We start from the raw sequence: 21,692 nt of genomic DNA, 5'->3' as shown, positions 1-21,692 counted from the left end.
CCAGGAGAGACAGGCAGAGATAGAAGAAGGGGTGGGGGGGAAGCAGAGAGAGAGAGAATCCTGCTGGAGCTGAGAGTGGGGTTGCTGAGGGCCTCTGGAGGGCCAGCCTCATGGGGCACGCCGTGGGGCGGGGCGGGCGGGCAGGGGGCACTGACTGGACCCCTTGGGGGCCGGGAAGGGAGCGGATCACATCAGTATGGGAGAACCAAGTGTGAGTTAGGATTAGCAGTGGTGACAATCCGTTTACCTTTCTGTTCCACTTCTACTTTAAGCATCGGAAGAGAGAGAGAGAGAGAGAGAGAAAACAAATTGAAAAAAAAATGTGCAAGAAAAAAAGAGAAAAAAAAAAGAGATTAAATTGCTTTCTTGTCTTTTCTGGCCACACGCCCCCTTCTTCTTTTTTTTTTCCTCTTCTTTCCTTGTTCTTATTTCTCCATCCCCTTCTCCAGCCCCCACTCCCGCCCCCACCCCACAACCCTTCTTCTGGGGGATGCGGGGCGAGAGGGGTGCCAGGGGAGACCATTGGAGGGACGGGGGGACACACAAGAGGGATTGGGTGAAGAGAGACACGGGGGAGGTGGAGGAGGGGCAGGCAGGTAGGCAGGCAGGCGGACCCCCCTAGATGCATGGGGTGCAGGGAGGGGGAGCCCCAGCTGGGAGGCAGGCTCTGCTTTGGAGGGAGGCCAGTCAGTGGGAGGAGTAGAGTAACTGGCCTGGCTCCCCTCCCACCCTGCCTGCCGCCCAAGGCTTGAACTGGAGGCCCCAGGGAGAAGGGGTCCTGGGTCTCTGGCTGACTGGGCCCCCTTCCCAGCCAAGGAAAGAGACTGAACCCCTTTCCCTTCGTGCCAGCCTCACTCAAAGTCTGGCGGGAACCCCTCCCCTCCACAAGCCCTCAGAAAATGCCAACACACAGACCAACAGAGGTGGACGGACAGACGGACAAGGCAGGGGCACCGGGGCCTCTTAGAGAGCGCCAGAGGCAGGGGCGGGGCAGAGAAGTCAGGGCAGAGGACACAGACTGGGCTGGACGGTAGGTGGGGGCACAGACAGCTCCCGCCAGAGGGTGTGACCCACCCCGTCCCACTCCTCCCCACAGGGCAGGCCCGAGACTTGGCCTCGGCCTGTCTGCCCCACCCCTGCCTGCACCTGGGGGAGAAAAAGGCTATTAAGACGGTGCTGCAAGGCAAATTCAGCGTTAGTTAGGGCCTGTCCAGCAAGTGGGGGACCCAGTGTCCAAGACCCTCCTCTCCCCACTGCCCACTCCTGACCGATCGATCTTCCACGTGCTTTCTGTCGGCCAGCTGCCCTCCAAGCACCTCTGGCCAGGGGCTTGCCCCATCCCCTCCCGGGCCTGGGTTCCCCTCCCTGGTGCCTCACCCAGGGCCTGGCTATCAGGGGGTGCTCGTGGGGCCTGGCGGGCTCCAGCCTCATCTCCTCCCCACGCCCCTTCCCTCCCACCAGCAGCCTGGGCACTCCGGCTTCCTGCTCCTGGAGACCTGCCCCTGGGCCTGTGCCAGCCCCCCCTGTGAGCCCTGCCAGGGGCCACTGCGGGCCTGCAGCTGCAGGATGCGCCAGCAGGTGGCAGCTCTGTCTGACTGCTGCTGCTGGCGAAAGATCCAACACGCAGACAGGAAATGCAGTGACATCAAGGCAGGGACCAGGCCAGGCCACATGCTGGGAAGTATGTCTGTGCATGGCCGCTGCACCTCACAGGATTCCCGACCGAAGCTTCTGACTCGCTGTCCCACAGGTGGCCAGCATCTGGACCTGTGACCCCGAAACCAAGCACATCCTGAACCAGACCCCAGGGAGGGCTGGGCCCTGGAGGGCGGGCTGAAGACACATCCCAGTCCTTTGGAACCACCCCAAGTGGTTCCACCACCCTCACTGGCTGGCTGGGGGCGTCGTAAGCGATTCATGCAGGGGTCGCCTGGACTCCACCCTCCCGCTGTGGTGACCCAAGAAAATGAAGACCCAACCAGGAAGGCCCAACCGCTCAGTGGAGTCCTCTGGTTCCTCCACACCCCTTCCCCAGCCCCAGCTCCCGCGCTGCTTGCTTGGCTGGCAGCCTCCCTCCTCCTTTCCTGCTGCCCCCCCAGTGAGGCGGAGGCTCTGGGGAGCGGCTGGTGGCTGCGGCTGAAGGCCTCAGGTGCTGAAAGTGAAAGGTAAGGAATGAAAGAGTAGAAGGTTATGAAAACACATGACCAATCCCGGCTCCGCCAGCATCCGGGCAGCAGCACCACCTGCGAGGAGAAACCAAAGGGTGAAGGGGGTGGACAGGGAGAAGGGGGCGTTCTAGGGTCCCCTGCCCCCCGTCCCCTTGCTCAGACACCCTCCTGGCCCTGGCCTTCCCCCAGGCCCCTGCCTTGGAGGCTCCACCTTCAGGTGGGCCTCGCTTGCCAAGTTGGGTGGGGGGAGGACCACTGGGGAGGAAGGTGGGAAGAAGGTAGAAAAGACGGAGGGGGGCCGTGAAAGGTGGGGTGCAGAGGACGCGATGCCCTGTCCTGGCCTGCTTCCCTTGGCCGGGCACTCCAAAGTCATCTTTCTAGGGTTTCCCGGGGAGCTGGGGTGGGGGGACACCAAGATGGCTTTGCAGCAGTCCGTGGACAGATAGCAAAGGATGTGAGATCTGCTCCGGTCCTCCCTCCACACACCGGATCTGGCAGGGCTGGGGCTGGGGGAGGGTGTGTCTCGGGCCATAGGATCCCTCTGACGCGGCAGTGGAGGGGGAGGGCCCCGAGAGGGACCCGGGATGAGCGGAGAAGGGGCCGCAGGCCAAGCACCAAGTGGCAGTGTGGCTGAGTGGGTGGGAGGTGTCTGTGACCTAGCAAAGGAAGTGGGCTGGGGCGGGTCACAGGCCCCTCCCCGCCACTGTGAGGCTTGGGGAGCAAAGGCGGCGGGGGGGGGCCCAGCCCCACATGGGTGTGCACATGCGTGGAGGTGGTGGTCCAGGGGTCTCCTCCTGGCACTGTCTGGTTGAGGGGGTAACCCGCGTGCCCACAAGGAACAAGATGACTCACTGTAGGGGACACAGTCGTACTGCACCTCCAGGTACTTGTATGTCCCAGGGCAGGGGTCGGGGAAGGCGTCGGAGCCAGCCACCACCACGCACTGGGTACGGTTGTTACACCTGCCGGGGAGAGAAGAGGGAGTGCTGAGCCAAGCCTGCCCGGACCTGGGGAGGAGGCAACAGACAACCCTGAACCCGGCCAGGGCGCCTTGCAGCTAGAGACTTGAACTTGGAGGCCCCGTGTGGTTCTTGCCCTGCCCCATGCCTGCCGTCATCCCTGGCACCATGACATCTGTCGCTGGAGCTACTGCTTACTTGTTCCTAAGATTTATTGATTCATCGGGGCTGGAGCTAGTAGCTCAATTGGCTTATCCGCCTTTTCAGGCACCGGGATCCCATGTGAGTGCTGGTTCATATCCCGGCTGCCCCACTTCCCATCCAGCTCCCTGCCTGTGGTCTGGGAAAGCAGTGGAGGACGGCCCAAAGCCTTGGGACCCTGCACCCGCGTGGGAGACCCGGAAGAAGCTCCTGGCTCTTTTTTTTAGATCAGCTCGACACTGGCCCTTGCGACCAATTGGGGAGTGAACCAGTGGATGGAAGATCTTCCTCTCTGTCTCTCCTTCTCTGTGTAAATCTGACTTTCCAATTAAGAAAAGAAATATATTTATTTGAAAAGCAGGCTCACAGAAAGGGAGACAGAGAATCGTGCAGCCATTGGCTCACTCCCCGAGCAGCCGCCAGGGCCAGGCCGAAGCCTCCGGGACTTGGGGCAGGGGGTGGTCGCCACTATGGCCATCTCAGCAAAGCATCAGGAGGAAGTTAGACCGGAAACGCAGTAGCAGCCCAGAGCTCCAACCAGCACCTGAATGGGATACAGCTGCCCCTTCCGGTCAGAACACGGACTAGGAGGCCCCCCCTCCTCGGCCAAGCCAGAAGGTCTCTCAGGGCCCCACCAGAAGTCCCTACCAGGACTGCCTCCAGACAAGCCTCTCCAACAACTTAGGGTGCAGTTAGCACAGCCAAGGGGGTCTTCCCTGATCTGAACCTAGGTAGAAGAGGCTGCCCCAAGAGCCGGTGCTGAAGCCCGGCAGGTAAAACCATCGCCTGACACACCATCATCCTACATGGCTGTCGGTTCAAGTCCCGGCTGCTCCACTTCCCCTCCGGCTCCCTGCTAAGGTGCTTGGGAAGGCAGCAGAGGACGGCCCACGTGCCTGAGTCCCTGGTAGCCACGTGGCAGATCCAGATGGAATTCTAGGTTCCTAGAATGTAGCCCAGTTCCGGCCTGACTGTTACAGCCATTTGCGGAAAAGAAACCACACCACCCCCCAGGCCTGCATCCCCAGGCAATGCTAGACCAAATTCAAATATTAATTCTGGTGGGACAGGAGCCCCTCCCTTGGTGGGAAGCGGAGTGGCCAATGAGGAGAGAGGGGCGCGGCTGGGGCCTTCACCCAAGGTCCTTCCCTGGCCCAGCGGAAGCGGTGAGGACACTCCGGGCCTCCACGTGCCCAGCACCCAGCAAGTGCCCAGTGTGTGTATCCGACACAGACGGGGGGAGCAGAGCAGACAGCTGCGCGCCCTGCTGGAGTGCCCTGGTTTCAGGCCCCTGCTGACCCGTGGTAGGGGGGAGGAGGACAGAGCTGAGTGGCCCCAGGAGACCTCCTCTTGCACCTGGCCCAGCTCCGGCTAGGGTGGGGAGGTCTCTGAGTCAGGGTGACACACGGTGGGGGCGCTGGCCGGGGTGTCCCCGTGGGGGCCTCTCACCTCTGTGACATGATCTTGAAGGCGTCGGGCAGGTAGCACTGGACATTCTCCATCTGGAATGGGTCAGCGTCACAGATCTTGTCGTCCGTGCGCCCGTAGTTGGCATTCTCCACCATGATGACGTCACTGCCCGGGCAGCGCAGCTCGATGGGGTAACCCTCGCAGGCCAGCTCCCGGCGCATCAGCCCGAACGGGAGCCCCGCGCGGCTCAGGCCTGCGGGGAGCCGGGAGGGAGGCGGCCGGGGTCACCGAGGAGCACCCCGCACAGCCCCCTTGCTCTGTGAGATGGTCTTAGGGGGGCGTTTATCATTCCTTCACGGGTATCTCTTGCAAGCCCAAGGAACTCTACCTGGCACCCACCTCCCCTCCATACCACCCCACTCCCTCTGGGGCAACTCAGACTGTGGCTGTAGACAGGGACGGTGAAGACCGCCGGCCATGGGCCTCGGGGTGCCCGCCCAAACCCATCCTGCCTGTGTGTACGGAGTTGCTCAGCGTTGCTGGGAAGGTGGATGGGGTACCATGTGACCCCAAGGCTGCCAGGCACGTGGAAATAAACTGAGCATCCTGGGAATGTGGTCTGGGGAGACTCCCCTTCCCCATCCCTGCAGTTGGTATCAGAGATCTGGGCGGCCTTGGAGAGAGGGAACCTCCTGCTCATGCGCTGCTGGAACACTACACAGACTGACTTTGCTAGGACCAATAGGGAAGGTGGGCCACAGGGATGCCCAGGGCTCCGTGAGCTTGGCATTGGGTTAGGGCGGGTTGGGGCAGGCCAAAATGGCTGCATACCCGGGTTCAGACCCCTCAGCGTGTGGCTGCCTTGGGGAGGGGAGCAGTTTTCCAATCTGTAAAATGGACAGCCACCCGGTATGCCATATCCTCCAAGTCAGCCTTGGGCCCCTGCAGCCTCCTGGTTCTAGGCTGGGAACACTTCTAGGGTCGCCAAGATGACCAACAGGACCAGCAGGGCCCAGCTCAGGTCACTCCTTGCAGGAGCCAGTCCCCACACAGTGTCCCATGATGGAACCCAGCACCCAGGGTCAATGGGCTGGCTCCAGCTGTCCCTATGTACCAGAGCAAAAAACAATGGGAATGCTAAACCCTTGTCGTTAGAATGGTGATATCTTAGCCACACAGACGGGGGGCCAGCACGGGACAGCCTGGCCGCAGCAGGGACAGGGAGGTAGGCTGGTCAGCCACCCTCATGAGCCTCCAAGTGCCAGCTGGGCCCTACCAGAGGCGCTGTAGCAGAGTCAGGGATGCCAGCCAAAGGTGCAGCGAAGGAGGGGTTTGGACCTCAGGCCATAGACCCAGGAGAGCCATGGCCGCAGACACCTGACCTCCCCATACCCTGGGGCAGGTTCCTGGAGGGAGGTGTGTGGGGGGCTTACATGGCAGCTAAACCCCCAGGGGGTTTTTTGGGGTGAGCCACGAGTCCCGGCTGGGAGAAGTCTCATATGTGTTCCCGTCACACCATCTGCCTTCTAAGCTAATTTTAGCCCTTCCCCAGGGTCTGGGAGGGAGGCCTGGGGGTGGAGGGCTGCTTCACATGGGTCTGGGGGTGGGAGCCATCCCTCCCGGCCCAGTTGGGGCTGCGGAATAGAACCTGGGGGGTGGGCAGAGAACACAGAGGAGGGGTCATGGTCCAGCGCCAGTGGGAGGGGCACACAGAGGAACAGGGCAGGGGCACAAGAGCCCAAGGCCAGCTGCCCCCGCTGTCCTCCCCCCTGCCCACTCTCAGCCTGAGGAGGGCAGGCCGTCAGGATCACCAGGCGGGCAGGATCGCCAGGCCGGGCGAGGAGGGTGAGCGGGCAGAATCGCCAGGCCGGGTAATGAGTTGTTTTTAAATACCCGTCAGTGGGACTTGCTTTAATTAGGCCCTCTTCCCAGAGAGAGTTCAGAGTTGTAATCACACACAAGCGAGGGGAGGGCCTGGCCTGTCTGTCCCAGGGGACCCCCAACCAGCACCTACCTTGGGTGGCCGAGGTGACCAGCACGGCGGTGACGCACAAACTCCACAGCACAGCGGCCAGGCGGGCCATGGCGGCGGCCAGCGGCACGTCCGTCCGGGGCTCTCAGTGGCCTGTGCCAGGGGCCTCGCCCCACATCACCAGGCGGGCACCACGGCCTGGCCCACCAGCCTGGGAGGGCACAGGGCAGGGAGAGTGAGGCACCGACCGGCGGCTGTCCACCAGCCCTGGCCAACTGGGGCACAGGATGGTGGGGAGCAGGGTGAGGGTGGCGGGGTGGTGGGGCTTCCCTCTGCCAGCCTGAAGCTTCTGGATGCCCCCCTGGGGCCAGAGGTCATGTTGCCCACCCTTCACCTGTTACCCCCGCCCAGGACCTCTCTTTGGACTTCCTACCCCTACCCCTACGCCTATCGGAAGTCGCTGGGGAGTGCACCTGCAACTAACTGACCAGGGGCCCACATGCACTCCTGCCAAAGCCAGTCCTACGAGGTGTGCCAGCGCCCACCACGGCCTCCTCCCTGGGCCTCAAGCGAGCTCCCGAGCGCCGGCTCCCCCCAGCTCTCTGCTTCCTGTCACTGGCTGGCGCTCTGCTCGCTAATTAGGCTGGGCTGGCGCCATGGAGCCGCAGCCAGGGACGCCTAAGTCCCCTCTCTTTCCCTTTCGGGGGTGGGGAGACCCTCGGGGTAAGCTGGAGACAGGTAGTCGGGTGGAGGGGGTGCTGTGCCCTGGTGGAGGGACGCCCTGGGAGACAGATGTCATCTTTTCTCCTGGGGTGGGACAGAGCTGGGTCCTCATTACCTCACTTGCTGTTCGCTCACCTCTTTCTCTTACCCCTTGGGCTGCCTCTATCTTTCCAGGACATGACCAACCGAACCCCGAACCCCCGAGCCCCTTGCAGTCCCGGCTCCTCCTGACCCTCCACGCTTGCTCCCCAGTGGAGACCACAGCCTGCTTCACAGGGCACGTTGCCCCGGGACTGGGTGCATGTACTGTACACCCCAACTCTCTCCCCGAGCCTGTTCCCTACCGACACCCAGCCCCAGCTACTGTTTCCTGCCCCTCCTCATCCCCCCCTCAACTGCCCCCTGCCTTCAGCAAAGTTCCCACCTGGCCCCTCAAGCTGCAAACCCCACCCTGCCCTGGCACCGTACCAGGACGCACCCATAGCAACTCCCTCCACCCAGTCCTTCCAGGGTCAACTCTCTCAGGCTTTCTCTCCCTCCCTGAGGCTTTCTGCCTGCCGCTGCCCACTGCTGCCCTCCAGCACCACTGCTGGGGGAGACCAGGTCACCCCTGCCCTCTTAATAAATAAAGATCAGGATTGGGTGCTGGCAGGTAAAGCTACCACCTGCGATGTTCGCATGCCATGTGGGCACCAGTTCAAATACCAGCTACTCCATTTCCAATCGAGCTCCCTGCTTACGGCCTGGGAAAGCAGTGGAGGATGCCCCTGAACCCACATGGGGGACCCAGAAGAAGCTCCAGGCTCCTGGCTTTTACCTGGTGCAGCCCTGAACCCCCTCCCATCCCCAGCCCAGCTGTCTGGCTCCTGGCACTGCCACCTACAGCCAGACCACCAGCCACCTGCAGAACCCTGCACGTTGCCCTCTGCAGACAGAGGGGAAGGATACTCTTAACTGCATTTCCCCATCCCACCAGCTCCCAGCCACTGTCTCACCCCGTGCCCCCAGGTTCACGGACCCTCCTGGAGCTGTCTGGAGCAGGAAGGAGAGAGTGAGACTGGTAACAATACAGAGGATGCCACGTCCAGGGGTCCAGACCCCAGCGCTACCCTGCACCCATGTGCACCTTGACTTTCAACTAGCATCTCCAAGGCCAAGCCCCGGTTCCCATAAGGCTCTAACTCACTCCTTCCAGCCAGCCTCAAGGCTTCAGGGTGTCACCTACACCGCGAGCCCCTCCATGTTCATTGTACAGCCTGCTGGCTCCATCTACACACGCGACCACCTCAAAAAATCCCTCAAGTCAGTCAGTGGTATACCAGCCCACCCCAGCAGGTGCCCCAGCCCACCCCAACAGGTGCCCCAGCCCACCCCAACAGGTTCCCCAGCCCACTCCAGCAGGTGCCCACCCCAACAGGTGCCCCAGCCCACCCCAGCAGGTGCCCTGCGCAGGACTAACCTCCGGGTCTGTCTGTACCCCAGGGGACTCCAGCACCACACTCCAGGAACTATAGGTTTAGACATGGACCCCAAATTCCTCTGGCCCCAACACTGTCAATGCAGCAGCTAAGCTACCCCTCGCAATGCCCATCAACATCTCACATCCGAACACACGTTCATAGTCCGGCTGTTCCACTTCCAACCCAGCTCCTTGCTTGTGGCCTGAGAAGACAGAGCAGGTGACAGTTCCAGCACTGGGCCCCTGTACTCACACGGGAAACCCGGAAGAAGCTCCTGGCTTCTGGCTTTGCAGTAACAACTGAAGATCTTTCTGTCTCTCCTTCTCTCTATAAATCTGCCTTCCCAATGAAAAAAAATATATAGATATATCTTTTTTTTAAAGATTTATTTATTTTTATTACAAAGTCAGATATACAGAGAGGAGGAGAGACAGAGAGGAAGATCCTCCATCCACTGGTTCACTCCCCGAATGGCCACAATGGCCAGAGCTGAGCCGATCTGAAGCCAGGAGCCAGGAGCTTCTCCCGGGTCTCCCACCATCCTTGGCGGTTTTCCCAGGTGCAATAGCAGGGAGCTGGATCAGCCGGGACTCAGATCCACACTTGGATATGGGATGCTGTTGGCCTAGGCGATAGTTTACCCACTCCTACCTTGAATGCCACATAAGCACAACTAAACAGACACTTCACAATTGGCAAACAGGACGAGGGGCGCTCTCCTGGACAGCATTCCTGGGAAACGCCAGCTGCCATCACACAGCTGACTGGCCAGCCAGCCAGCCAGCCGGAGGAGCGTGTGCACAGGATACCTGAGTCAGGGGTCCTGTTGGTGTTTGGGGACGATAACCCCCCCACCTCCAAGCACTGAACACTCCAAGACCCTGCGGTGCCCTCCTCTGCTGCCCTCCCTGTGTCTTCCACCCCATGGGCAGGTCCCTGTCCTGTGCTTCAGTGTCTACACTCAGTGAGATTCTTGCAGTCCCGAGTCTTCCATCTGCTGGCTTGCCCTCCAAAAGTTCCCAAGCAGCCAGGGACTGGGCGAGACCGCAGCCAGGACGGAGCCGAAAATTCCACCCGGGTCTCTCCTGTGGGTGGCAGCCGGCAGCCAAACACACCTGCCGCACGCAAGAGCAGCAGGGAGCTGCGGCCGGAAGGCCAATGCAGGCACTGCAGGATGCAGCCATGTGATTTAACCCCTAGGCCAGGTCTGACGCGACTTTGCAACCTCAGCAAGTCCCAGCGGCTCCACTTCCCATCCAGCTCCCTGCTAACATGCCTGGGAAAGCAGTGGAGGACGGCCCGGGGGCTTGAATCCCTGCACCCATGTGGCAGACCTAGCTGGAGCTGCTGGCTTCAGCCTGGCCCAGACCTGGGTGCGAGTATGAGGGAGGCTCCCAGCCCCTCTGCACGGATCACTCCAGCCCCAAGGCTGCTCCACAGAGAGGGGGTGCTGGGACCCATACTTGACCTGGAGCAGTTCACGCACGCACTCAGGGGCACTCAACCGAGAAGAGGGAGAGGCCTCGAACCCCAGGCCGGCTGATGTCCTAAGGACCAGAGGTGGAAGGAGGGGCACCCGGGCATGCTTTGTGCCCAGGCCCGCGTGTCTGTCCCCATGTCCTCCCATCTCGGCTTCCTGGGTGACCCCAGCTCACCAATAGGCTCTTGTCACCTGACCCGCTAACACTCCATTTCAGGGTCACACACTGTTCCAGCCCCCTCAGCTCCTCACCCTTGCGTCGTGTGAGCCTCACCATGCCCCCATCTGTCCCTGGGTGCCCTACGCTGGGGGATGAGTGAGGTGACAGGAGGAGAGGGTGGTTGCCAGCCTGCAGTTGCCATGGGCACCTACCCTAGTGCACAGGGGCGGGAGATGGGGGCGATGGCGGCAACAGTGACAGGAGGTGCGTGTCGTCTGAGCCCCCAAAGGCCTCCCTCACCCCTGCCAGGCAGCCCCAGCAGCCGCCATGCCATCCCCCACCCCAGGAAGTATCCTCTGGGGGCCGATTCTGCTCTGTGGCCTCTGGCTGGCCACGCTCCTAACATCCACCATGACTCCATCCTGGAGACCTCAAGCAAGGGTCCAGAGCACCCAAGAACCAAATAAACCTGGGTGATTCTCCTCTCCCACTTGGCATGGCAGTCAGGCCCCGGGGCCACAGGTCCCCCTCCATCCACCGACACCACCAGAGGGCGCCCGTCTGCACCTACCTCACCCCAGGGCCTTTGCATGCCCCATTCCCATCTCACAGTCACGTGGCGGTCTCCTCCCCAGCCTCCCGCATCCATCTGTCTGCCACTTCTGCCCCACACACCACACACACACACACACACACACACACACACACACACACTCCTCCCTGCCTATAATCGTCCACTGCTCCCCAGAACTTCTGCAAGCACTAACCCAGCAGCACCCCAGCACGCCTGGCTGCCCGTATAAACATCCCCACTTTTTCCAAAGTCAAGCAAGAAGGTAAGAACGGCAGCAAGGTCACGGGGCTTGGATTGGCCTTCCCAAATGAAGTGGGAGCCGTAGCAGGTTGTCGGCAGGGGTGGGGGAAGGATGGGAGACCGTACAGGCCAGCATGCGTGAATCCTTTGGCCAACTGACTCCACGACTGGGAAGCCATGGGCATCTCCACCGTCCCAATTTGCAGGCAGGCACAGCCTCCTACTCCGGGCAGCTCTCCTGGCTTACCATGCTCAGCCCACAAAATGTGTGTTTGAGCCAGCACCGCCTCTTTCCCCATCACCTCACTCCTCTCCTAGGGCTGGAATTGTGGCTCAGCAAGCCAAGGAGCAGCTTGAAGAGCCCACATCCTTTATGGGCACTGGTTCTAGTCCTGGCTGCTCCACTTCCCAGCCAACTCTCTTTTGTAGCCTAGAAAAGCAGCCGAGGACGGCCCAAAACCTTGGGACCCTGCAACCGCGTGGGAGGCCTGGAAGAGGCTCCTGGCTGTGGGGAGGCTCAGCTCCGACTGTTGCGGCCATGTGGGGAGTGAATCGGTGGACGGAGAATCTTTCTCTGTCTCTCCTCTCTGTAAATCTGCTTTCCAAATAAATACATCTTCCACCTCTCTCCAGGAAGATCTCTCTTGAGTTCCCCATCAGCCAGTCAACCTAAAACTGCAGCTGCCCTTGGCGGGCTGCTGGTGAGAACTCCATGCTGTGTAGCATCCACACTCACGCAGGGGCCCCAAGCAGAGCTCAAAACAGCGTCACGCCGATCGAGTTCTGTGAAGGATTCATGAAAAATACAGTTTATGAAAAAAAAAATCAATTCATGAGTTTTGAGGGCTGGGTTTTTTTTTTTTTTTTTTTTGCACCAAATGAACTTGTCTTTAATTCTACTTCATTCATATGATTGCTTTTTTTCTTTTTTTAAGATTTATTTTTATTACAGCCAGATATACAGAGAGGAGGAGAGACAGAGAGGAAGATCTTCCGTCCGATGATTCACTCCCCAAGTGAGCCGCAACGGCCAGTACGCGCCGATCTGAAGCTGGGAACCGGGAACCTCTTCCGGGTCTCCCACGCGGGTGCAGGGTCCCAATGCATTGGGCCGTCCTCAACTGCTTTCCCAGGCCACAAGCAGGGAGCTGGATGGGAAGTGGAGCTGCCGGGATTAGAACCGGCGCCCATATGGGATCATGGGGCGTTCAAGGGGAGGACTTTAGCCACTAGGCCACGCTGCCGGGCCCCATTCATATGATTGTTTCCCCCCAAGTTTCCTGTGTGTGCCAGGCCCTGAGAAGCCCACAGAATGCAGGAAGGAGGCAGCCGGCAGTGCAAAGGCCCTGGGGTTAGGAGGGAGGTGACTCGGTCCAACAGAGCTGGGCTTGGAGGTAAGAGCCCACTCCTTGGCCAGCAGAAGTGGGGCATGCACTGGGCCACAGGTGCCAGGTAGGTGATGGTGGAGGACAGAAGTGGCTGATTATGGACAGACAGGTTATCCTGCCTACGTGGGCCCAAGACAAGAGCCAAGAATGGTGTTTAGATTGTGTTGAAAATACATTTTTGCAGGGCCGTTGCTATGCCACCTGTGATTCTGGCACCCCCACATGGGCACTGGTTCGAGTCTAGGCTGCTCCACTTCCCATCCAGCTCCCTGCTTGTGGCCTGGGAAAGCAGTGGAGGACGGCCCAAAGCCTTGGGACCCTGCACCCACATGGGAGACCGGAAGCAAGCTCCTGGCTCCTGCCTTCAGATCGGCTCAGCCCTGGCCATTGCAGCCACTTGGGGAGTGAACCAGCACATGGAAGGGTCTTTGTGACTGCATTTCCAATAAAAATAACTTTTTAAAAATGCCATTTTTATTTCTTTCCATTTTATTTGAACGGTGGAAAGAGATCTTCCACCCACTGATTCGCTCCCCAAATGGTCACAACACTTAGGGCAGGGCTGGGCTGAGGCTGGGCAGAGCCAGGAGCGTCCTCCGGGTCACCCATGTGGGTGGCAGAGGCCCAGGGCCAGGAGCAGCAGGATGAGAAATGGAAGATACGGGACTCGAACCAGTCACTCTGGGAAAGGGTGCCCATGTTGTCCCCACGTGGCTGAGATGAGAAAATACTTCCACCACAGTCACTCCACAGTGGCCTGCTGCAACTGGCACAGGGCTTCCAGCGGACACACCATTTGCGGGCAGCCCCAGGAGAGGGTGGAGCCAATGACCAGTTGGGGAGGAGCCCATGGTGTGCAGGGCAGAGCCAGTGGTACATGGGGCGGGCACAGTGACGTAAGAGGCAGAGACCAGGGACACCCAACACCTGGGCATACAGGGTAGGGTGGACCCACCCTGCCCAGAGAAAGGGGTGCCCTGTCCCCCAAGTTGAGAGTGTTCCCCCTACTCCTCGGCCAGCCTGGGGCTCTTAGGGCCCCGTCCGGCACACTGCCCCTGTCCCTTGGTGACTTGCAAAGAGTTTTTAGCCTCTGTGGGCGGGACCCCCTGCTTATTTTTAACTGGACACACACAGAGGCCTATTTTTAGTCTCGCTGTCTATTGATTGGTTGAATTTTTAGCAGGAGATGGGGACGGCGAGGGGTTCCTTGCCCCAGTGATGGGGACGGGACATTGTTCATCCACTGCTCTCTCCACTGTGGACAGTGCCGAGCCGGGGACAGGGGTCTTCTGGGGCGCCTCTTGCCAGCGGGTGGAGACACCCTCGCATACCTGTGTGCCCCCAGGGCGCCCCACACAGGGGAGGAGCTAAAAGTATCACACAGAAAATCAGTCTTTTAGAGAGAAGTGCAGGGGTCGGGGTGGGGTGTCACAGCCTGGGAGGTCCTCCCCAGTCTCTGGCACTCCCGAGAACCCCAGCCACTCCCAAGGATGCTCACAAGCTCCCCTTTCTGGAGTGTCTTCTGGGTGACTCAGCTTAGAGCTCGCTGCCACCACTCCACCCCGCTCCCACAGATATGACCCCAGCATGGTGGTCCCTGCCAGACCTCACGGGGAGACACACGGGGCCATGTGTGCTGCGCGCGTGCACACACACACACACACACACACACACACACACAGAGGCAGGTGCACATGAATGGCAGACAACCATGAGGTGTGTGTGTGTGGCATGCCGCTCATATGCACGCAGAGAGCTGCTCACTTGTGCAGCACCCCCCCCAGCACACGCCAGCGCCAGCTCCCCAGCCACGGGACAGACCGCTGACCAAAGTGTCCAGGTCACCTGCACACAAGTACAGACTCAATCTTCCATCCCACCCTGGAATCCCCAAGGTCCTGTTCCAGCGACATGTCCAATCGCAGCTAACTCTGCCCATAGCCAGCATGGTGGGGGTCACAGGCCAGGATCACAAGGAGTAGGGGGAACCCCAGTCTCTTCCAGAGTCCCTCCCCACGGAGGCAGCAGCGTCTGGCGTCTAGAAACCGGAGAAGGGTCGCAGAAACCAGAGCTTCCCCAACTCCCTGTCCTTGGCCACGAGCGTCTGGCTGGCAGGGGGTTGGGGTGGAGGTGAGAGCGGTGGGAACCCGGCAGGCTGGCGGGCACAGATAACAGGTCTCACTCCCTCCTGGGCCCTCCTAACACGCGCCAAGACACTGATGTCTCCTCCCCGCCCCCTCCTCAGCCACCGCTCCCCCAGACACCGACAGTGCGCGTGCGCGCACGCAGGTGGAGCTGCCACCACCGCCTGCCACAGGCTAGAAGCCCAGCGGCGCTGAGGGCAGTGAACACACACACAGAGCACCCAGCAAGGGCGCCCACAGCACCCCCTCCCCGCCAGGTGCCGCCGGGGCCCTCCTCCTGCTGGAAGGGAGTCCCCTGGGCAGGCTGGGAATAGCTCCATGCCTCCCCACGAATTCCCAGGCCCAGGTGTGCCCCTGCCCTCCCCCAGCCCCGGGCGCTGCCTCCACAGCCAAGGGCACGCATTAGCTGGGGTGGGCGATCGCGGGGATCCACAAGGTCTCCCTCCACCCACCCCCACACGTACACCAGTGGGGCTTCGTTTGGGCGCCCTGTGGAGGTGGCCCTGGCTAAGGTCACCAAGATAGGAGATGGGGAGTGACGGGAGTGGGGGAGGCCAGTGGGAAGGCCCAGGCACGTCTGTGGCTCCATGCCTGCGTGCCGCGGCCCGCCAGCCGTGGAAATGAGTTTTTCCCCTTTTCCGCTTTCCAGATAATTTTTTTCATCTGGGTAATTAATGGGCAAGTCAGTTCCGAACGGCAGGGCACGTAAATTGCATAGTTAGGGTGGGGAAAAATCCCAGATCATTTTGCCCATTTGATAATGAGCCCTGGACCTCTTTCTCTTATTCTCCTGGTTTCCATGGCACTTTTAAGTCACACATTCGGCATCCGAAGAAGTTAGCTGTCACCCCCCAAAGCCAGGGGGGACGCGGCCCAGGACTCCACTCCCTAGAGGGGCGACCAGGATTCATTCCAGGCCAGGGAGTGCCCCCCGCAACCTTAGGCTGTTGGCAAGGGGTGACCCAACTGGGTCTGGGTAAGGGTAAGGGGAGTTGAGGCAGCCCTTGGGGGTGTCTTCTCCCCAGGCCGCATGGAGGTCACCAGGTCTGGTCACCTGTCCCCTCCCTGTAGGCAGTAACTCCTGAGGCGGTTGCAGGAGTAAGGCGAAGCAAAAAGAGAGACAGGGACATAGAAAGAGGAGGAGGGGAGAAAGGGGGGGAGAGGTGGGGGAACACAGGCAGCCAGCCATCTTGGCAGCCATGTTGAGCCCCTCCCCCTACTCCTCCAAGCACACCACATGTTTGGATGTGTGGGCAAACAGACCCAGGAAGGGGGGGGCGGCTTCGGGTCCTGGAGAAGCCAGGAGAAAAGGGGTTATGGAGGACAGACTCTAACTGGCATAGAGGGACGTGCAGGCGGCTGCTGAGCATGGGGTGTCGGGGCCCATGGGCCCAGAAGGATGGCCCAGCCAAGGGGCTGAGCAAGGGAGACGGAATGACAGGCAAGGCGCCGTCGTCAGCTGGGTACCAGGAACGCACTGGAGCGAGGCCTTAGAGCATTATTTTTATTTTTTTGGAGGGGCCGCGGCTGGGGATTGCGTGTACACGCGTGCGCGCGCGCGCACACACACACACACACACACACACACACACACACACACACTGCAAGATTATCCTTTCCAATCCTAGGACCCTAACCTTTGGGCGCATCTGGGGGAAGGGGAGGGCTCGCCTTGAAAGCTCTGACCTACACCCTACCAGCGCTCCGTGGATGGCGCGCAGCCCACCGCATCTCACTCCCGCTCTACCTGGCACCACCGTGGAGGCCAGCGCGGCCAAGATGCAGCCGGGATGCGCCCGGCCTTGCGCGCCCCCGCTCTAACCAGGCTGCAGCCGCCTCGACACCTAGACAGACCCCCACATACACCAACTCCCCGCCTCCCGCCACCGCGCGCCAGTAGAGCATCCTGCGGCGCCAGCCCCCAGCCCCCCACTCGGCTCTTTCCTGCGGGGTGGGGGTTGGGGGGCACCGCGCGCGCGCGCCAGCCACCTCCCCGCTCACAGCTCACACCCAGACACCTACACACAGACACGGGGCGCAGCCTCCCCCCACCCATCGCCCCGGCCCCGCGCGCGGCGCGCACACACATCGGGGCCACGCAGCCACTACCGCGCCGCTTCCCCACAAAGGCTGGCGCGCGCGGGCACACGCAGCCACGCGCGGGCACACTCGTCGTCCCATCCCCCCCCAACACTCCGCCGCCCGCACCCCCTCGCCCACCTGGTTGCCAGCCAGGGTAGGGGGAGCGCCCCGACATGGCCGATGGGGGTGGGGAACGCGTCGCTCCCCACCCCTTGCCGACGCCCCTCCCGCGCAGGTGCGGCTCCAGCACCCCTCTCCTCCCTCCCCCTCCCCCATGGCGGAGACAGGCCCTGGCTCCCGCACACCTGGCCCAGGTGCGACGTCCCCCTCCGCTCCCCAGCCCCGTGGACACTCACCTGTCCCGCGCTCCACTGAGGTCGACCGTGCGCGTGTCTCTTGCGGCTCCGCGAACCCGAGCCCCCCGCCCGGCACATCTCCCGGGGCGGGGGCTGGGGGTGGCGAGGCGAGGGCAGCCTTCGCGGGTCCTTTCCTCCTTCTCCTCCTGCTCCTTCCCCCGGCACCGTCGCCACCGACCAAAATATATATATATATGTAATAATAATAATTATATATATATATATATATATATATTTTAAAGGCGGCTCACACACTCTCCAAAGGCGGCCCCCTCGCGGCGGCGGCGCAGGCTCCGGGCTGGGCTGGGGCGGGGGGCGCGCGGGGCTGCGCCCCTCCCGGCGAGGGAGGCGGGGGCGGCGGCGGCGGCGTCAGAGCTCCGGGGGCTGGGGCGAGGCGGCGGCCCGCATCTCCCCCGCAGCAGCTCCGCGGCCCCGACGGAGGCGGCACGTGTGCGCCCAGGCGACTCCCCAGCCCCCTTGGACGGCGGCCGGGTCTCCGGGGCTCAGCGCGGCCGCCGGGCCGGCCCTGCAGGCCCCCGCCGCCCGGCGGCGCGGCTCCGGGGTTCGCGAGGCCCCATCGGCCGGGGCACCCCCTCTCCCCACTCCTCGGCAGCCGGCGGGGCGGGGGGCACCGCAGCGCCCACAGCCTCGGTCTCCCGCGCCGACGACTGCTCGCGTCCCCGCCGGGGGTGGGGAGGGATGCTCGGGATGGGGCGGGGGTGGGGTGCGGTGGAGGGTTGGGGCGCACGCGGCGGTGGCGTCGCGCCCCCTCCCCGGGGCGGCCGGAGCCGGGGCGCGGGGCCGGGCCCGGGTAGGCACCGCAGGACGCGCGGACCGAGCCGGCGCCGGGGACCAGCAATGACAAGCGCCTGCTCGCCCCGCTCCCCGGCGCACCCCGCTCCGGGATGGAGGGGGGGGCGGCGGACGCGCGCAAAACCCGGCCCGGAGCCCTAGCCGCCCGGGAACGGGCGCTGCAACCTGCCGGGTGGGGGGGCGCACTGTGAGCCGGCGTGAAAACCAGGCCTGGAGCCTCCTCTCCCTGCACCGCCGCCGCCTCCCCAGGAAAAAATGGGGAGCGGGGTGGGGGTGGGGGGCGACGTGCAGGCTCCCGGCGGTGCGGCGCGGAGTTGGGGAGGGGGAGCCGAGGCGTCGAGAAGACCCGGAGCGGAATTATTATCATTATTATTATTTTCTTTTTAGGCACAGGGCCTGAGTGGGCTTTGCAAAAAACCTGAGTTGGATTTGGAAAGGATCGCGCGATCCGGAGTTGAGGGTGGGAGCAGAGACTGGGGAGAGGAAGCTGCGACTTGGCCAAATGCACCCCGGGCACGCAAATTTCAGGCCGGATTCTTCCTCGAGAGATGGAGTTCTGCGTCAGGCCTAACGCAGCGGAATCTGCAAAGACCTGGACCAGAATGTCCCGGACCTGGGCTCAGGGCTGGGGGGCGGGAGGCGCCGAGCTGGGGAGGCGCGCGCGCGGGGTGGTGGTGGGGTGCCTAAAGAGCGACGTGCCAAGGGGAGAGACCACAGGGACAGCTGGACTCGCGGCCGCAGGGATCCACCACTGGCACCGACGGCTGCACGGGAGCGGGCAGGTGAAAGCGACTGGGGGGGGGGGTGGCGAGGAAGAGGAGGAGGAGGAGGCTGGTACCCTGGGAGACCAGACCTACAATAAAAGGCGAGGGCGGACCTCAAAGCCAGGACTGGAGTGCGCATGGGCCGGAAACTCAGAGAGAGAGACACACACACACCCCTCAATGCATAACCTCCCCTGGCATGAGGAGGGGGTCCCTGGCCACCTGGGACAAGGGTTTGGAGCTGACCAGCGGGGAGTGACCAAGGGAGGTCACAATCCCGAAAAAACGTCTGGCTTTGGGGTGAGGAGAAAAGAGAGGGGAGGAAAAATGGAATGTTAGTTTTGTGGCAAAAGGAAAAATCTGGCTTGGAGTTCCCCGACACACACACACACACACACACACACACACACACACACTGCAGAACTGCTAGGCTGGCCTCTAAGTAGGGCAAGGGCCAGTCTTGGGTTCCCAAGCTTTGCTTGCCCCCCTATCTCCTGAATCTGTGTGGGGAGGGAGAGTTTGGAAGCTATTCTAGCCTGCACCCCAATATGTCTTCTTCCAACCCCCCCCCCCCCACACACACTCAGTCTGAGCTGTATCTGCCAAAAACCAGGGCCCCAGGCCAAAAATAGGCGTTTCGGCAGAATTGATAAGTCAGTGCAGAGTTTGGGTTCGGAGAAAGGGGAGAGGAAGACACACAGTGAGAATTTTGGAGGCCAGAGAGCTGTAACAGGTAAGAAGTTGTCTCCCGTACAGGAGGAACTTGGGTACCAGTCCAAAGTGTCTGCTTTTCCCAAGGAGGAGCGAAAGCCAGGGTTGAGTCCTCACTTGCGGGGGACCCCCATATCTCCAAAAGCACCATGAGAGAGGTGCAATGGGGCGCCAGGAAGGACAGACTCAGCATGTCCCCCCATGCCCACCTGCAGAAAACACCTCTGGGAACCACCTAGGGGGTCCCTGGCAGGTTGGATCCTGCGGGACAGTGGAGGCCAGTGGGGACAGTGGAAGTGGGGTTGGCTGACCAGGGTGTGGGAGGAGGGCAGGGGGGACACCCTCTTCCTTTGCCTTCGGTCAGCAGGCTTCTTTGGCAAGGCCGGCCTGGGCAGCTCCTACTCTTCAGGACCCAGGTGGGATATGAACCCCGAACTTCAGAGCCCTGGGAAACAGGGGGTATCAAATGAGACAAGTGTGATTCTGCACCATCTCCACCCCATCTGGACCAGGGCTTCCTGGGCGTGCCAAGCACACCTGGTACCTGAAGAAGCAGAAACCAGAGGAGGGGCGAGATGGAAACAGTGCTGGATAACGAGAGGTGAAGGAGGCCCCCACCGCCCTGAGCGTGCCTCAGTTTCCCTAACGTTTGGAGTGGCTGAACTTGAAGCACTATTAAGAAGCCAAGAACTTTCGGAGTCCAGAATTCTCCTTGCTCCACACCCATCACTGCAGCCCGGAGCAGCACTCCTCAACACACACACACACCTCACTGTACCCCTAACACGCTCCCCACCTTCCTCTGCAAAGCCATCAACGGACTGCATAGGGAGGTGGGAGAGAGGACCCTCCAGTGCCCTGGGACCAGCGGCGCGGCCCTGCTAGGGGCCGGGAAGGGACTGGTGTGGACGCAGGGCTCCAAAAGGAAAGAGAGAGAGAGGCTAGGGGTGCCCTGCGCGCAAGGCAACCACAGCCAGGGCGCCCCATGCCCGGGCGGCGGGACGCGCAGCCGCAGTAGAGGCGCCGCGGCGGCACGCACGCAAGCGCGCTAGCCGACTGGACCGGCCCCCTTGGGACCCCGGCGTCTTGGTGGAACCTCCACATTCCAGGCGCCTGGACACCCCCATTCGCTGCGCACCCCCTTCTATGCCAAGGGGAGATGTCTCGCGCCTAACGCAATCTCCCCCCATTTTTGCGCTCTGCCCCCATCCCTGCGTTACGGGGGGCGCGGGGGACTGCACATCCCGCGCGCCCAGCATTCTGGGCACCTTGGCCTCAGACTCTGTGCGCCTCACCCCGGAGGCCCTGAGTATGTTGTGCCACTGGGGCGCCCCATTCCTTGCGCCCAGAACCCTCTGCCCTGTCGGGGGGCCCCTGACCCGCACCCTCAGCACGCCAAGGGGCACATGTTGAGGGTAGTTGTGAAGGAAGCCTCGTCTTGGAGCTCCGCTGGGCACCACAGACTGCCTCGTCCCGAGCTGGCTTCAGCGTGAGATTGATCCATTTCCCAGCCTTTCCTGGTGTCTCCCTTCGCCTTCCCAAGAACCCCACAAAATCCTGCCTCCCCACCCACCCTTTAATGTTTACTTATAAGGAGAGGAAAGAGAGAGATCCTCCACCCACTGGTTCACTCCCCAAATTCTGGCAACAGCCAGAGCTGAGCCAGACGGAAGCCAGGAGCTCATCCCGGTCTCCCACCTAGGACTTTGGCCCTCACCTGCTGCCTCCCAGGAAACTGCACTGGAAGCTGAGCGGCCAGGTCTTGAATAGCAGACATGGGATGTAGGGGCAGGTCGGGGCAGGAGGGCAGCTTAACCCACTGCACCCAACTTGGATTCCCACATATCAAGTTTAAAAATAAAGACATCAGTCACCGCGTCACAGCTGAGCCAGATGGCAAAGGACGCATCAAGGGTACCCAGGCTGTGTCTCTACTGCAGGCTCGGCTCTTTCACTTATCTTTTTTCTTTCGACATGAAAGTTTATTTCTTTTTAAAAAAAAAAAAAAATGTTGCTGTATATTGGCGGAGTGAGTAAAGCGGCCGCCGTCAGTGCCGGCATCCCATGTGGGCACCGGTTCGAGTCCC

The 21,692-nt window shown here is 61.6% G+C and overlaps 1 protein-coding gene across 2 annotated transcripts in view; it reads right to left on the bottom strand.

Moving 5' to 3' along the window:
* Window positions 1–17,492, bottom strand: part of ADGRL1 (adhesion G protein-coupled receptor L1) — a 30,333-nt gene extending 12,841 nt beyond the window's left edge. Inside the window, exons 1-4 of one of the 2 annotated variants that reach the window (XM_058657837.1) lie at window positions 17,318–17,492; window positions 6,753–6,921; window positions 4,778–4,991; window positions 3,021–3,130 (exon numbers count right to left, since the gene is read on the bottom strand). In XM_058657837.1, coding sequence (XP_058513820.1) covers window positions 3,021–3,130; window positions 4,778–4,991; window positions 6,753–6,822 — 394 coding nt within the window. In that variant the 5' untranslated portion in view covers window positions 6,823–6,921; window positions 17,318–17,492. The remainder of the gene's footprint in view (window positions 1–3,020; window positions 3,131–4,777; window positions 4,992–6,752; window positions 6,922–17,317) is intronic. The other variant, XM_004595567.2, reaches the window with a different exon arrangement.
* Window positions 17,493–21,692: the final 4,200 nt, after the last annotated feature.

This window comes from Ochotona princeps, chromosome 33, assembly GCF_030435755.1.
Source record: "Ochotona princeps isolate mOchPri1 chromosome 33, mOchPri1.hap1, whole genome shotgun sequence".
NCBI lineage: Eukaryota > Metazoa > Chordata > Mammalia > Lagomorpha > Ochotonidae > Ochotona > Ochotona princeps.
The sequence above is the reverse complement of the archived record's forward strand: the minus strand, read 5'-3'. Positions and strand labels throughout refer to the sequence as shown.